Source organism: Pseudorca crassidens, chromosome 1 (genome assembly GCF_039906515.1).
Source record: "Pseudorca crassidens isolate mPseCra1 chromosome 1, mPseCra1.hap1, whole genome shotgun sequence".
Lineage (NCBI taxonomy): Eukaryota > Metazoa > Chordata > Mammalia > Artiodactyla > Delphinidae > Pseudorca > Pseudorca crassidens.
In genome coordinates this window covers 14374731-14389319 of record NC_090296.1, presented here as the reverse complement: position 1 = coordinate 14389319, position 14589 = coordinate 14374731, and the positions used below count along the sequence as shown (strand labels likewise).

The 14589-nt window shown below is 39.7% G+C and overlaps 1 protein-coding gene across 3 annotated transcripts in view; it reads right to left on the bottom strand.

Annotated features, from left to right (window-relative positions):
* NRDE2 (NRDE-2, necessary for RNA interference, domain containing) overlaps positions 1 to 14589 on the bottom strand; it is a 45672-nt gene that overhangs the window by 20163 nt on the left and 10920 nt on the right. For all 3 annotated transcript variants that reach the window (XM_067727929.1, XM_067727940.1, XM_067727950.1), the window contains exons 2-5: positions 10951 to 11059; positions 9711 to 9944; positions 6460 to 6609; positions 57 to 507 (exon numbers count right to left, since the gene is read on the bottom strand). In XM_067727929.1, coding sequence (XP_067584030.1) covers positions 57 to 507; positions 6460 to 6609; positions 9711 to 9944; positions 10951 to 11059 — 944 coding nt within the window. The remainder of the gene's footprint in view (positions 1 to 56; positions 508 to 6459; positions 6610 to 9710; positions 9945 to 10950; positions 11060 to 14589) is intronic.

Here is a 14589-nt window from a genome sequence, read left to right as displayed (position 1 = left end):
TGCCCCAAATTATGACCGTCATTCTAAGGTAAGAGAACTGGGACAGCGATACTTACCTGAAAAGCAACAAATGCCATCCACAGCTGAATGTCCCGAGGATTCTCCCAAACCCTCCTGTTAAACTCCTCCACCTTGGCCTTGAGAAGCACGTTCTCTCTGTTGGGCTGTGAATCTGGCTGCTTGGATTCTTGCTCTGAAGGACCCCGGCCTTGCAACCACTGCGTGGTGGCTTCATCATAAATCCCCAGAGGGTTCAACCAGGTTGTAACAGGGGAAACCACATCCTCTGCACCCTTCACTGGGATAAATGAGATCGACTCTGATGAGGGAGGTTCAGTTTTACTGCTAATGGCAACTCCGTCAATGTTCATTAATCCCACACTCTTCTTTGTAAAGTAGCGCTCGACATGCTTGTGTGACCGCTTCTTTTCTGTGGAAGTCCCCTCCCAAGATATACACTGCTTCCTAGGGTTAATGCCAAGGCAGGAGTCTCCTTTCCTCTTGTATCTTATATTTGAAAAAGAAAACAAGTTACTGAGAGAACATGTGCCCTGGATCCAAATGACTGAAGGCCCAGCAGACACACTCTTGTTCTGCAAGTTAACTGCATATATTCAAATTCACCTTCCCTTCAAACTGCTTCTATTTAGAGAAGCACGAGGATTAGCTGCTAACTTTTTCTGCCTGTTTGACTTATTCCTCTAACATGACTCTTTGTTTATGTCTCATGAATTTAAGATCATGCCTGTCTTCCAGATCTTAGTAACTTATATTCTCCTGCAGCTTTGTACAGCACCGTCCCATACATTGTGTCATTTGAACACCCCAATCATGTGTGACAGGCAAGGCGGAAATCATCTCCTCTTTTACACCATTCCTAGATGAGGACGCTGAGACCTCAGGTGACACTATGTCATCTGTCTCCTAGACCAGTCCCTTTTTCTCAGTACTGCCCTGTGTCCCTGCTTAAGATAACAGAGAGGTCTAAGATTCTTTTTTTAATCCTGAAACAAAGTATGTCAAATAAAATTACATTTGGCTATTTTCTCCTCTACAGGAAAAGAGGCTGGGTTCTGAAATGCTTTTATGGATCATGTAGGCGTCCCCAGAGTTAAACACAAGACTACTGAATATGTGCACAAAAGCTAAGGAAAACTGTGCACACTTTTCTGTATGTATGTTATACAAACAACCCAATTAAAAAATGGGCAAAAGATCTGAACAGAAATGTCACAGAAGATATGAATGACCAATAAGCACATAAAGTGGTCAACATCATTAGTCATCAAGGAAAAGCAATTAAAACAGTGAGATACAGCACAGGCCCACCAGACAGCTAAAATTAAAAGGACTGACAATACCAAATGCTGGCAAATGCTCTGTGGAGTAACCGGGACTCTCATATGCTGTTGGTGGGAATGTAAACTGGTACAATCACTTTGGGAAAAGGTCTGGCAGTTTCTTAAAAAAACTAAACGCAGACCTTACCCTATGACCTAGCAATTCTATTCCTAGGTATTTACCCAAGAAAAAGGAAACCACAGGTCTACACAAAGAGCTGTGCACAAATGTTCTCAGCAGCTTTATTCGTAACAGCCAAACACTGGAAAAAGTCCAGGTGTCCATCAATAGAAGAATGGATAAACAAATTGTGGTATGGTACTCCCACCAGGAAAGAGGAACAAACTACCGATAAATGCCACAGCATGGATGAAACTCAAAAACATTATGCCGAGTGAAAGGAGCCAGACACAATGGAGCACGTACTATATGATTCCATTTATATGAAATTCCAGAATAGACCATACTAATTGATGGTGGAAAAAAATTAGAATGGTAATCTTCTCTAGGGAGGTGGGGTGTGGACTGAGTGGAAGGGAGCCTGGGGAAACTTCTTGGGGTCATAGTAATGTCCTCTATTTTCATAGGTGTCTGGGTTACACAGGTATATGCATTTATCAAAACTCAGCAAATAAAGATGTCGATTATTACACTGTAAGTAAATTTTAAATCAAAAGAAAAAAATAAGCAAATCTTGAACTCTAGCCAATGATATGCACGTTGAAGTATTTAGGGGGCAGTGTATTGATTTCTGCAATTTACTTTGAAACGCATCCAAAAATTAAGATGGGTGGGTAGACAGCCAAATGGACACGTATGTAACAAGGCAAGCACAGAAACATCAATGGTAGAACGTAGGGCATGGTTATATGAGTGCTCACTGTAAACTTCTTTCGACTTTGGCTGTATTTTTAAATTTTTTCACAATAAAATGCTGTGGAGAGAAAAAAACAAGAGAGAGGTGCTGCCATCTTCTGTCAACTCCCAGAGAGCTTCTCTTCCACCTCCTCCTGGTCCAGCTCCATCACCTCCTTTCCTTCCTCACTGTCAGCAGAGACCTGAGAAGCTCTCTGCTTGCCTGTGCCTCCCTCACCGCTCCACTGTGGTGGATTCCACTTTAGGGGAATAGTTTCTCTTGTACACACAAGTTTTCTCTCAAACCCTTTCTCTTTATCCTCTCTCCCAGTTCCTCCTGGATTACCTCTGGATAATCTCTCTCCTTTCCATTTATGAGTCAAACAACTTTAGCAAAGGGGTGATGAGATAAAATAGGCTAAAATAGCTCTATATAAGCCTTTCATCCCCTAAGAAACAAATTTTAAGTTAAAAACTAGTTTTGTTTTCCTTAATTACTATTTTCTTTTATTTTCACTAAAAATGAACAATATTTTAGATATTCAATCTCTTAAAAAATGTTTTCTGACTTTAAAACTGCATTTTGTAAAACTGATTTTAATAGCTTCCTTTTATAACAAATTTGATGAAAATGATAAAGGAGAAAAAAGAATGCTACTGGCCTACATTATTAAGTATCAACTTTCAGATAATGTGCATATGTATATATTCATATATATACATACACACATCCTTTTTAAAAACAGCTGATATATTATAGCTTCAGGCTTTCCTCCCTACTTTTAAGCATTTCCCCATACCATTAGTTTTAGAAAATACAATTCTTACTGGCTTCAAACTGGTTCATTGGAAGAGTGTGTCATAATTTATTTAACCATTTCCCTACTGTTGGATATTTAGGTTCTATACAATTTATCACAGAACCTTAATAATTGGACAGGACCTAGGATTAATGCAATAGTTCCCCAAATAAAGGCACTTTTTCTATAAAATCCTTACCAAATAATCAGCTAGTCTTCACTTGAATAATTCCAGAGGTAGGGACCCTCACTTTGTTTGGAGGTTCAGTGAATGATATCACATGTATCTAATTTAAATAAATTCAGATATAGGTACTTAGTCACCTCCCCAAAAAAAAGAGAGAGAGAGAGAAAGAAAGAAAGAGTGAAAGAAATGAAAAGAAAAGAAAGAGGGAAAGAGTTTGGGAAGAGAATATGTTTAAATCAAACACCCAGTTCTGCCCTGAATCCACTCAGTGGGTCTGAGCCCCAGAGTAAGCTGGACTGAACAACATGAATTTGCCTTTCCTTTGGCGAATTCAATTCACACATGCCTTCTGAGTGTCTGACTGCCTAGGTCCAAATTCCAACTCCACCATTTACTAGCTGGGTGACCATGATCAAGTTTTAAAAAACAAACAAACTGTGCCTCAGTTTCCTTGTCTGTAAAACAGGGATAATAACAGTACCTTATGTCAGAGAATTGCTAGGATGATCAAAAAAGTTTATATATGTAAAGTCCTGGGACTTCCCTGGTGGCGCAGTGGTTAAGAATCTGCCTGCCAATGCAGGGGACATGGGTTCAATCCCTGGTCAGGGAATTAGACCCCACATGCTGCGGAGCAACTAAGCCTGTGTGCCACAACTACTGAGCCTGTGCTCTAGAGCCCGCGAGCCACAACTACTGAGCCCACGCACCACAGCTGCTGAAGCCCGCACGCCTAGAGCCTGTGCTCTGCAACAAGAGAAGCCACCGCAATGAGAAGCCTGTGCACCGCAACAAAGAGTAGCCCCCGCTCGCTGCAACTAGAGAAAGCCCACATGCAGCACTGAAGACCCAACGCAGCCAAAAATAACTAAATAAATAAATAGAAAAAAAATTAAATTATATATGTAAAGTCCTTAGCCATACAGTAAGGACTAGATAAGTTTAAATTATTATTATTATTATTTCATACAACTTGGCTCCTAAACTTGAGCCAATTATTTCATTTGGTATATAGCCAAAGAAACAATAATCTCTTCCAAAAATGGAGGAAAAACTAGCTGAACTTCACTGACAGATAGTATACTAGTCCTATGGAATTTTCCAAAGGTAATTCTGACTTGTTATACACTCACTTTAGAAGCTGACCCTTGCTTACCACAATGCTCCAAAACACACCACATCATTGCTGGGATGCTCACACTCTTAGATCGCTTTCATGCTGAGCCAAACTTCCACTCACTGGTCCTGGTTCTGCTTCCCAAGTTACACAGGACATTGCCAACCCACCTTCCAAAACACAGTCCAACAAAGCCTACAAAACGACGACCATATCCCTGACAGGGGCCAAATACCCACAAGCCCTCACCTCATCCTCACACGATGGCCTTTAGCCAAGTGTCTGCTCACCTTCCTCTCAATGATCTTGGTTTGTCAGTATCCCTCTTAAAAAGTGTGAAAATTCAGCACCTGACACAGTATTCCCACCATCCCCTGAGCAGCTCAGAGTGCCATGGGACCAACACCTCCTCAGACCTGGACACTAACAGTTGTACAGCTATTAATCTGGGCAAGACTTGCCTCACTTAAGTTTTAGTAATTTACTAGGAAATCACACCAATGCCCTAAGCCCTTTGTAGTAGTCTCTTTGCAGTTTAGATTAACAAAGTTGTCTTTAATTACTCTTCCTGAGCTCTGGGCCATTCATTAGCAGAGGCTCAAGAGCCACTCTCTGTTCATATTTTTTCCTTTTTTCAATCTGTTACTAAATAATAACTCTTTCTATTTGCACACCAATTTCTAATTTCATAGCAAATATTTTTGATATTTGAGTGTAAGGCACAGCAGGCGTTACAATTCCCAATTTACAACTGAAGAAATGGAGGCTCAGAAAGGTTAAGAGACTTGCCTGGGATTACATTACTAGTCAACAGCAAAGTCAGAATGAGAACCAGAGTCTTCTGTTTCCCAGCCTAGAAAATGCCCTACCACCCAACCTGTCTCCTCTTTTTGTGGACAGTGGAAGAACATCTGAAGTCAGAGAAATACAGGTTTAAACCCCAACTCTCCTGCTTCCGGGTTGTATGACCTCGAGAAGGTACTTCATCTCTGAGATTCCTTTCCTCGTTGGTAAAATCAGAGTGTCCCCTCCTCATGGAACAGCTGTGAGGGTCAGACAGGCTAGCATCAGTGAGAGAACACACACAGGATCATGCTACCTACTTCATGCCAGGCCAGCATTTGCTGTGTGTCCCCACATCTGCGGCATGAAAAACCGCACAGGACTTTAGGGAGCATTAAAATCATTCTAAAAATACACAAATACACTTTAAATATGATAGTCATTTACTCCCTGCCATGAGGTTTTAGTAGACAGTATGGAGATACAAATATGCACCAAAAAATAACTGATATAAACTCATCATAGAGGAAATTTTAGTTGGAGTTGCTTATGTGGTGAGTTACAGTGTCAACAATGAGTGACAACATGACTAAAATGTGGAGGTGCAGCAAAGTAATGGGAACTAAAATTTACTTTAAAAAGTAATTAGCCCATGAAGAATGATGATGATCTTCAAGGCCTCCTCTTGGCTGTATATTCCATGATCTCTACCTTCAGTTTTCATTACCTATAAGCTGTTTGGGAATAGAGACTGTGTATTATTGTTCTTACAAAGTAGTAAGTGTCTAAAGAGTTTATTGAGGATTCCAATATTTTTGATTGACAGATTAGAGGAGAAAAGTTTAAACTCATTACTGAAGCAAATACCATCACCTATTTTTACGATTATCTGGTGACATCTGCATGCTGGAAGCAGTTTGAAAAGGTCATTACCATTTAATGTCATTTTTTAAAACGGCACACGTGCGTTGCAGGGGGTGGACAAATAAAAGGCTTTTGTAACTTTTAAGAACGGCATATAGATTAGCCCAAATGGTTCACGGATAGTCACAATTATTTCAAGGTATTTTTCGGTTCATTCATTCTACAAATATTCATTGAACACCTACTATGCCAACACACTATGCCAAGCACCATGGCTAAATAAGATTAATCTGACCTGGGTCCTGATCTCAAGGTTTAAAATTTTATTTTAGAATGTGAGATTACTCACCTTCTATTGTATATGCTTACATAACTTAACAGTGGATAAGAGTCAACAGAGTCGATGGGGGGCGGGGGAAGGCAAAGAGACACAGACAGTGCTGAGAGAGCACAGAGGAGAAGGAAGTTCCCTCCCAGCAGGGAAAACCAGGGAGCGCTACCACGATGGATACCTTGCTACATCTCCTCGGTAAAGAGACTTATACTCCCAGTTTGCAGGATCCGGCTTCTTATCTGTTCTGAAGGTTTCTCCCGTCAGAGCCTGAATGTCCTCAAGCCAAACAAAGTGACGTCCAATATCAGCAGTGGCATTATTTTCTTGACTGTGGGACAAAGGAAGGCGAACAAAAAAAGGGAAGAGGCACTTAGAAATCTCCCAGTTACATATCTCACGTTTCAGAAATGTGAAAGTTACACACTTCAAACTCCATACAGCATCAAGCACACCTAAGTACATAAAATGTGCACATGCCATAAAAATGGGAAGAGGACTCCTACTCTGGAGAAAGTTTTAAAATACAGAGCAAAAACTGTCAACACTAAGTGACCCTTTACCAAGAAATCAAGTCAACTTATCCCAGAAATACAAGTGAAGGATACAGGTGTTTTTTTAAAAAAAATTCATTTAAATGATAACTTGATTTTCAAGTATATTTATAAACAAGGTTTTTTCTAAAAAAAAAAAGAGAGAGAGAGAAAGATAAGGCTGCCCTAACTTTGCCTAACTTTCTTGAAAGTGCTCAGATAATTTATTCCAATTAAAAACTTAACAACAACGGCAACAAAGCCACAGTTCTGAATGCTTCAGTCTTGCGTGCTACTTATGTATGGTCTAAGTCTCGTTTTTATAGTCTGGGCTCTGTGTAGGGTGTTTTGCCTATACGTCCGGACCTCTATCTAAAGGGCAGAGTCTACTATAAGACAAGACCCTTATTTATCCCTTTGAACCAATTTGTGACTTGGCAGACTTTCAGATACAAAGGGAACCAGTTCCCTAGGAGTCAAAGAAGAGGGAGGTTTTTTTCTGGCATCTAACATGTTTCTTCCTCTAAAGAAAATCAGTTCATAATGCTGCTGACACAAGAAGGTGCCAAAGTAGTCGAAACAGCCATTAAGTGTTGTTCCATCTTTGCTTTTTGGCTCTGCCCAGATAGAAATAAAGATTCTAAAGGCTTATAAATCATTCTTGGCTGGCAACACAAGGGAATGGTATTTCAGGGACACAAAGTAGCTACTCAATAAGTATTTGTTGAATGATGCATCTCGGGTTAAAATACATGGTGATTTTTAACACATTCCCCTCCAGAACAACTGTGGAGGGTTTTCTGATGACAAAAACTGAAAGGGGCAGCAAAGGGAGAGAAAGAGATCGGTGCACTCCAGAAAGAAATGGAAAGCCAGTGCGGAGAGGGGGCGGGAAGGGCCAGGCTGCCGACCACCCCTGGGGAGCAACAAGCCCTCACTCCTCCCCTACTGGGTACTGCGGTCAGGAAGCAGGCTGTGGTCTAGGCCGTGTAAGAGGAAGGATGCGCCTCCCCCTGAAGGTGAAGAAGAGCTCATCCTAGGAGACAAAGGTCAGTTATAAGCTGTGACCTCTGGGGAAGCTGTCCCTCGATCACCCTGAAATAGAGTCCCATATGGTATGCAACCCACCCCTCCCTCCAGGCCACTTTCCTGACATCATGGAAAGACTCTCACAACTCAGTAATATCTTACTCCCTGTCTGTACAGAAACAAACGATTCTTCCAGGTCACCGTTCCAGGAACAGACTGCAGAAGTGAGTAGTGAGAAAGTAAAAAACAAAGACAAGAACAATCCACTCTGATCTTAATGGGGATATTCTACAAAATATCAGCAGACTTAAAAATGCTGTCTGGATCATAAAACTATCAAGAGGCTGTAAAGATCACCTCTGATGTGGTTAAGCACAGGCTGAAAATAACTATCTTTCAAGTTCTTATGGTCGTTCCTGTACAGTTTCAGGAAATCCTTTAAAACTCATTTTCCTCAGCCATAAAAAAAGACAGTTAAAGATGAGTCTTCAGAACACACAGCAATTAATGTATTTTGCTTTGAAGACATACCAAAAAAGCAACAATATCAATGGTATATTCATCCATTCATTCATGTAACAAAAACGTACTTGAGCATTTACTCCACATCAGGCCCAGTGCCAACCGCTGGGGGGACTCAAAGGCAAGCAAGGTGGGGTGGTTCCCACCCACAGAAATTCAGCCAAGTTCGAAACCTTGCTGCTAGACTCCTTTATTCCTTCCTCCTCTAGGGTTACAGGGATAGCACCTGAGACACAGAGAAGGCTAAATAAATCTGGGTCCTCTGAGCCACAGAGGACTGCGGCATTCTCCAACACTGATCTGCTGACAAAAGGGTCCCGGAAGACTACGGTGTCTGCCTCTCTGGAGACTACGGGCCGGATTCCAGACTCACTCTGACCAGAGCTCTCACGGACATCAATGGGACTTCTAAGCACACCACAAGAGCAAATAATCCCTGAAGAGTCGCAAAAGTCTTAACAGCACTAAATTTTTTCAAGTATGCCTTGGACAGGACTTAAATTTTCTCTCTTCTAGACCACATGAACAAAGAAAAGAAAAAAAGTTAAATGAGGAATAATAATTCAAGTAGTTTCACCACATAACCACCTGTCTCACGCATGGGAAAAGTGCCTCTCTATGTAAGAGGAAGTTAGATTAAGCAGAGAGGAAAAGCACCTGCTCTGGGGTCAACCTGTAGAACACCTGGAACACTATGCTCAGCGTAGACAGCAGAGCGAAACACGGGGAGAAAAAAGGCCCCCAAGGAAAGGATGCTCATGCTGTGGTCATGAGCCATTCTATACCATTAACACAGTGGTTCTAAACAAATGTGAAATAAGGACGAAAGCAATGATTATTTTTAAGTGCTATATTAACCTTAACGTGTGTGTGTGTGTGTGTGTGTGTGTGTGTGTGTGTTATGCACACAGGGGTTCTGATGTGAGTGACTGAAAGGAAGACATATCAAGAAAGAGAACGAAGACATTTTTCTTACTCGTTACAAAAGCATGTAAAGCTAAGTAGTGACCTGGTTCACATGCCCACTGTAAGGCACATCTGCCACCTTTCAGAAATCCTGTAGACTTTTTGTCTGAATCAGATTTGACACAATCATTACTGTGTCTAAATAATATTTCTCAAATAAAATCATGGTCCTATTTTTTTTTTTAAATGAAAGTTTTCTTTTCTTATGTTGACCTAATGATAGAACTCTTTTCGTTTTTTTCCCACTTTACTGAGGTATTTATTGACTCCATTTTGATTGAGTGGCTAAACAGTCATTCAGATGTCTAACTTGTGGCAACGATCAAGGGAGAAAAAAATCAAGATTTGAAAAATCATAGGTATCTGAGAATAGAAAACCTACTTCGGTTTCTCTGATTCCTTTTTACTGCTTCTGATGCTTCTGGACGATATGTCTTTTTCAGAATCAGTATATGACTCAGATCCACTGCTACTTGACTGCCCACGTTTTCTCTTGGTTTTCTTGTGGTGCTGATGCTTCCTTTTCTTCTTTTTCTCTTTCTTCTTTTTTCTGCTTGTTTGTTTGGGCTTTTTGTTAGTGTCACTTTCATCTGAAGGCTCTGAATTCAGAGGACTCCTATTTGGGAAAAGCAACATTAGAATTATTTTCAAAAGAGAATTAGGGAAATAATATGTAAGTAAGTATGCAAATAAACAAATATGCAAAAGGAAATTCTATAAATGCCCACACCGACTTACTATGTGCCCATACATTATACAGTGCCTTCCTGGATTGCAACTCACCTTAAAGATTTAAGAGTTGGACCTAAAATAACATCAGCCGAAGAAATTCTAATCTTTCTAAGATTTCTAAGCTTGTAAACCTGTATTTTCATAGCTATATATTTTTAAATTAATCTACCAGTTATTTTATCAAATACAGTTTTTTTAATGCTATAAAAGGTTTATTTTCAGTCTTACATATTATGCCAGCATATCCTTAATGCCAAAAGAAAAAAAAGGTTTAACTCTGGTCCTTGTTTTTTAAAGTTATAACAAGATCTTCCTCATTACTCCCTCTCATGCATTAACTATTCTCAATTTCTAAAAGCTTCCTACACTTTTAGAGTACATCATATTAATGAGACCGTTTGGCCTATATTTGTGAGAGAGCTCATTTCTCAATCCAGTGATCTATAACAAAATTCTTTCAAAGCTGGGTACAGATGCGTGCCATTTTGCTTTCCCCAAAGTTTTCATGAGGTTTTATCCTATCCTTCTATTTTTGCATGCAACTTCTATCTTTATGCAACTAAAGAAATATCTGAATTACAATACTCTAAAGGTTACTAATGAGGTTAATAAAGTTACTTAAGAATCACAATGATGCCATTTCCCTTGTGGCCTAATTACTGGCAGTAACTGTGTCAGGTACTTGCCACTCCAATGGAAAGGGAAAAAAAAAGGATAATCTGTTAAGAGTGAGATAAGGGAAAATAGTCAAAGATTACCTCATTACATCAGGTAAAAGGAAGAGTTTTACTTAACTCTTTTATCACAGGGTTTTCTATGGAGCATCATTCAAACTAAGCCATAGATGGTACACTGACAAAGACTAAAAATCCACCTATCAAAAAAACTACCTGGTCAGTAGCGACTCTTCAGAAACAAAGGCTGTGACCTCTTCAGTTTGTTGGCTCAGAGATGTTATGGTTCCAACACAAAAGCTTGGGTTGCTCAGCCAGTCTAATTCTGCACATGGGCGAAAAGGAGAAAAGATCAATGAAATTAGCTCAACAGGATTTCTAAAGCAGGAAATCCATCTTACCAGCTGACATCTTAATTCACAGCCAACGTCAGCCAGACATTTTGAACAGTCCACAGAAGCTGAAGGGAATCCATGAAATTGTTATCTCATAGGGCATGGGGCTTTAACACACTCTAAAATATTTAAAACTGAAATCCTCTTGTGATATCAGGCTGTAGCTTAAGCAAAAGCCATGTAATAAGCATGGCCTAAAATACAACAAGGCTTTACGTATTCCATCCACACTCTAATGAGCATGAACGCTTCCAAAGCATTAGGTTTTAATGACCCCAAATTTGATTTAAACAATTCTGAAAAGTTAAAAAAAAATCAAATCATGCATAGAAACCCACCAGGCTTAACATTATTCCAGAAGATTCAGATATTTTTCTTTAAAAAAAAATTCCAATGTTCTTAGTATAGTAACTTAACATAAGCTTTTCCTTATAACAGTACTCTGTGAAAATAAAAACAGAAGGTGTCAACTTTTTAAATTAATGCTAAAATTATATAAGATGTTAATAATGATTATCTCTGGACAGTGAGGTTAAATGTCCAAAATTTTTCTTCTTTCTGCTTATCCATTAATTTCTAACTCTTCTATGATGAACTATTTCTAAATTACTTATTTTCTAACTTTTAGGAGTCTTGGCTGTGAAGGAAAGAAAAAGAATGGTGGCAGCAAGGGGGCCCACGGTGGTGTGTGTATTTTGTCCTGCTTTGTTTTAGGATGGGAGGCCACAGCATGATCACATGCTCAGGAGAAAGGACCCACAAAATGGTTGAAGTTAGAAGAGAAAAGGGTTAATTACATTTTTTAACAGTTGTACTGGGATATAGATTATATACAAGGTTCACCCATTTAAAGTGGACAAGTCAGTGGTTTTTAGTATATTTAGAATTGTGCAACTGCCACTGTAAGATAATTTTAGAACATTTTCATCATCCCCAAAAGAAACCCCACACCTATTAGCAGCAACTCCCCATCACCCACCTCCTGCCCTCCGACTCCCACAACCAGCCCTAGGCAACCACGAATCTACTTTCTCTCTCCGTAGATCTGCCTATTTTGGACATTTAATATAAACAAGATCATACAAGGTATGGTCTTTTGTACTGGCTTCTTTTGCTTGGCATAATGTTTTCAAGGTTCATCCATGCTGTATCATGTATCAGTACTCCATTCGTTTTTATTGCTGAATAATAATTCCATTTTATGGCTATACCACATTTTATCCTTTAACAGTTGAGGGACACTTGGGTTGCTTCCACTTTTGGCTATTATAAATAATGTTGCTATGAACATCCAGGTACAAGTTTTTATATGGACATATGTTTTCAGTTATCTTGGGCAGATATCTAGGAGCAGAATTGCTGGATCATATGGTAACTCATGTTCAGCATTTTGAGGAACTGTCAGATTGTTTTCCTAACTGGCTGCACCATTTTATACTCCCATTAACAAGGTATGAGGATTCCAATTTCTCCACATCACTGCCAGCTTGTTACTCTCTGTCTTTTAGATTACAGTCATCCTACTGGGTATGCTGTTTTCTCACTGTGGTTATGATTTCCATTTCCCAGGTGACTAACGATGTTGAGAAACTTTTCATGTGTGTGTTTGTTGGTCCTTCATATTTCAATAGAAATAGTTATTCAAATCTTTTCCCCATTTTTTAACTGGGTTGTCTTTTTATTATTGAGTTGTAAGAGTTCTTTATATATTCTGTATTCTAGTCCCTGGTGGTAACTGCATCTTAGTGAAGAGGGGATATCGGAATGTATGCTCCATGATACAGTACCTTATTTTATTCACTGCTGTATCCCTAGCACTGAGAGCAATGCCTGGCATACATCAGTAGGAGTTTAATAAATATTTGTGGAAAAGAGGGGATGAAGGAAGGAAGGAAAGTTCCTTAAGAGAAAAGGTACATTGAAAAGCAGAGGAAAAAGGGAAAGAAGAGAGGGAATCTAGCTTATGAAGGGCTTTACTGTAGGTCAAGCAACAGGTTAAGCACTTAATTTACATCCTTTAATCCTCACAACAACCCTCTATAGGAGGTACTACAATCTTCATTGTACAGAAAAGGAAACTAAGGCTCAAAGGGATCAAGTAATTTTTAAGGTCATACTTAATAAGAGTTAAAAGAATTCTTCATGCAGTCTTTCTTCTATTGTCTCCTTTTTCCTTCTGTGGGGTTCCCTTCCCTTGGGCCTAATTCCTGGCAAGAGGTATGTGAAAATAGTTCCTGTTGCTCACTGAGGTCACAATTATTTTCACAATAATTGGATTCTATCATGAGCAAAGGAAAAGTGGGAAAAAATGGAACAAACAATATGCAAGGAGAGATGCTCTCAAAGAAGTCCATTATATTTTTACATAAATATCTGGATAGTGAGGAGAGCTTGGAGGAAATGTAAAGAAATAGATACGTTAAAACAACAAAGCGTGTAGCTCTCCAAAGTCCTTCAGAAGGTACAAAAAAAGCTTTTAAAGGATGCATTTAAGGCTCTGCCATATGGGACCACTGTGGGGAGAAAAAAGAAGTAGTTTATAAAGAACTAAAACTCTTGGGTTTTGAACTCAGATCATCACTGACCCTCTGAGTGACCTTCATCTCAATCAAATGACCTTTTATAGGAACAAAAGGTATTTTTACCTGATAAGAAGTTGCTGCTGGTTTTTGGGGGGTGGGAGGAGGGAGGCTATCATATTAGCAGTAACCATGTGTGGAATATTAAAGTAATAATCATTGGGTGTTAGGCCTAGAAAAATTTGGGAGATCACCTAGTCCACAGATTTTCAAACTTTCTTAGCCAAGGAACTCACTGTTCAAGCACAATCTTTCAGAGAAGTTCAAAATGCAGAACAGAAAAAGCAGGATGCCCTTGTTGGGGGCTCACAGGGAGGGAGCAGGTCCACAAAGACTCACTGGAGCACAGCCTGGATACCCGTCCCTCATTTACAGATCAATAGCCAGAGGCTCAAAGAAGTTAAGTCACACACACATCTGAACCTGGATCTGGGATCCTCCATCCAGCCCTCTCTAACCATGCCATGGTGCTAACTCTTCACTGCCTCAGCTAAGGAGTTGCTTTTCCTAAGTCTCCCCGCAATCGGTACAGGGGACTACGACAGCAATTTTCACATTGTAATCTCATTATCTGCATGTCAAGTCTTCCCATCATATTCTAAGCCAAAGGCCAACAACTCAAATCCTTACAGGGACCAGATGAGTAATGATTACTATGACACTATCGAGAGTGACAACAGAAAAAAAGAAAACGACAAAAATATTCTTCCAGCCAAACAAATATACCAACTGGTTTACAACTCGTGCATCCAAGTTTCCAGCTTGCCTCCACTCCCACTCCCTTCTTCCCAAACCAAAAGAAACATGAGGGCAGGAGCCATGACTATTCACTCCTGTATTCCCAACTCCTAGCACAGTGCCTTGGTACAAAGTAACTGGAG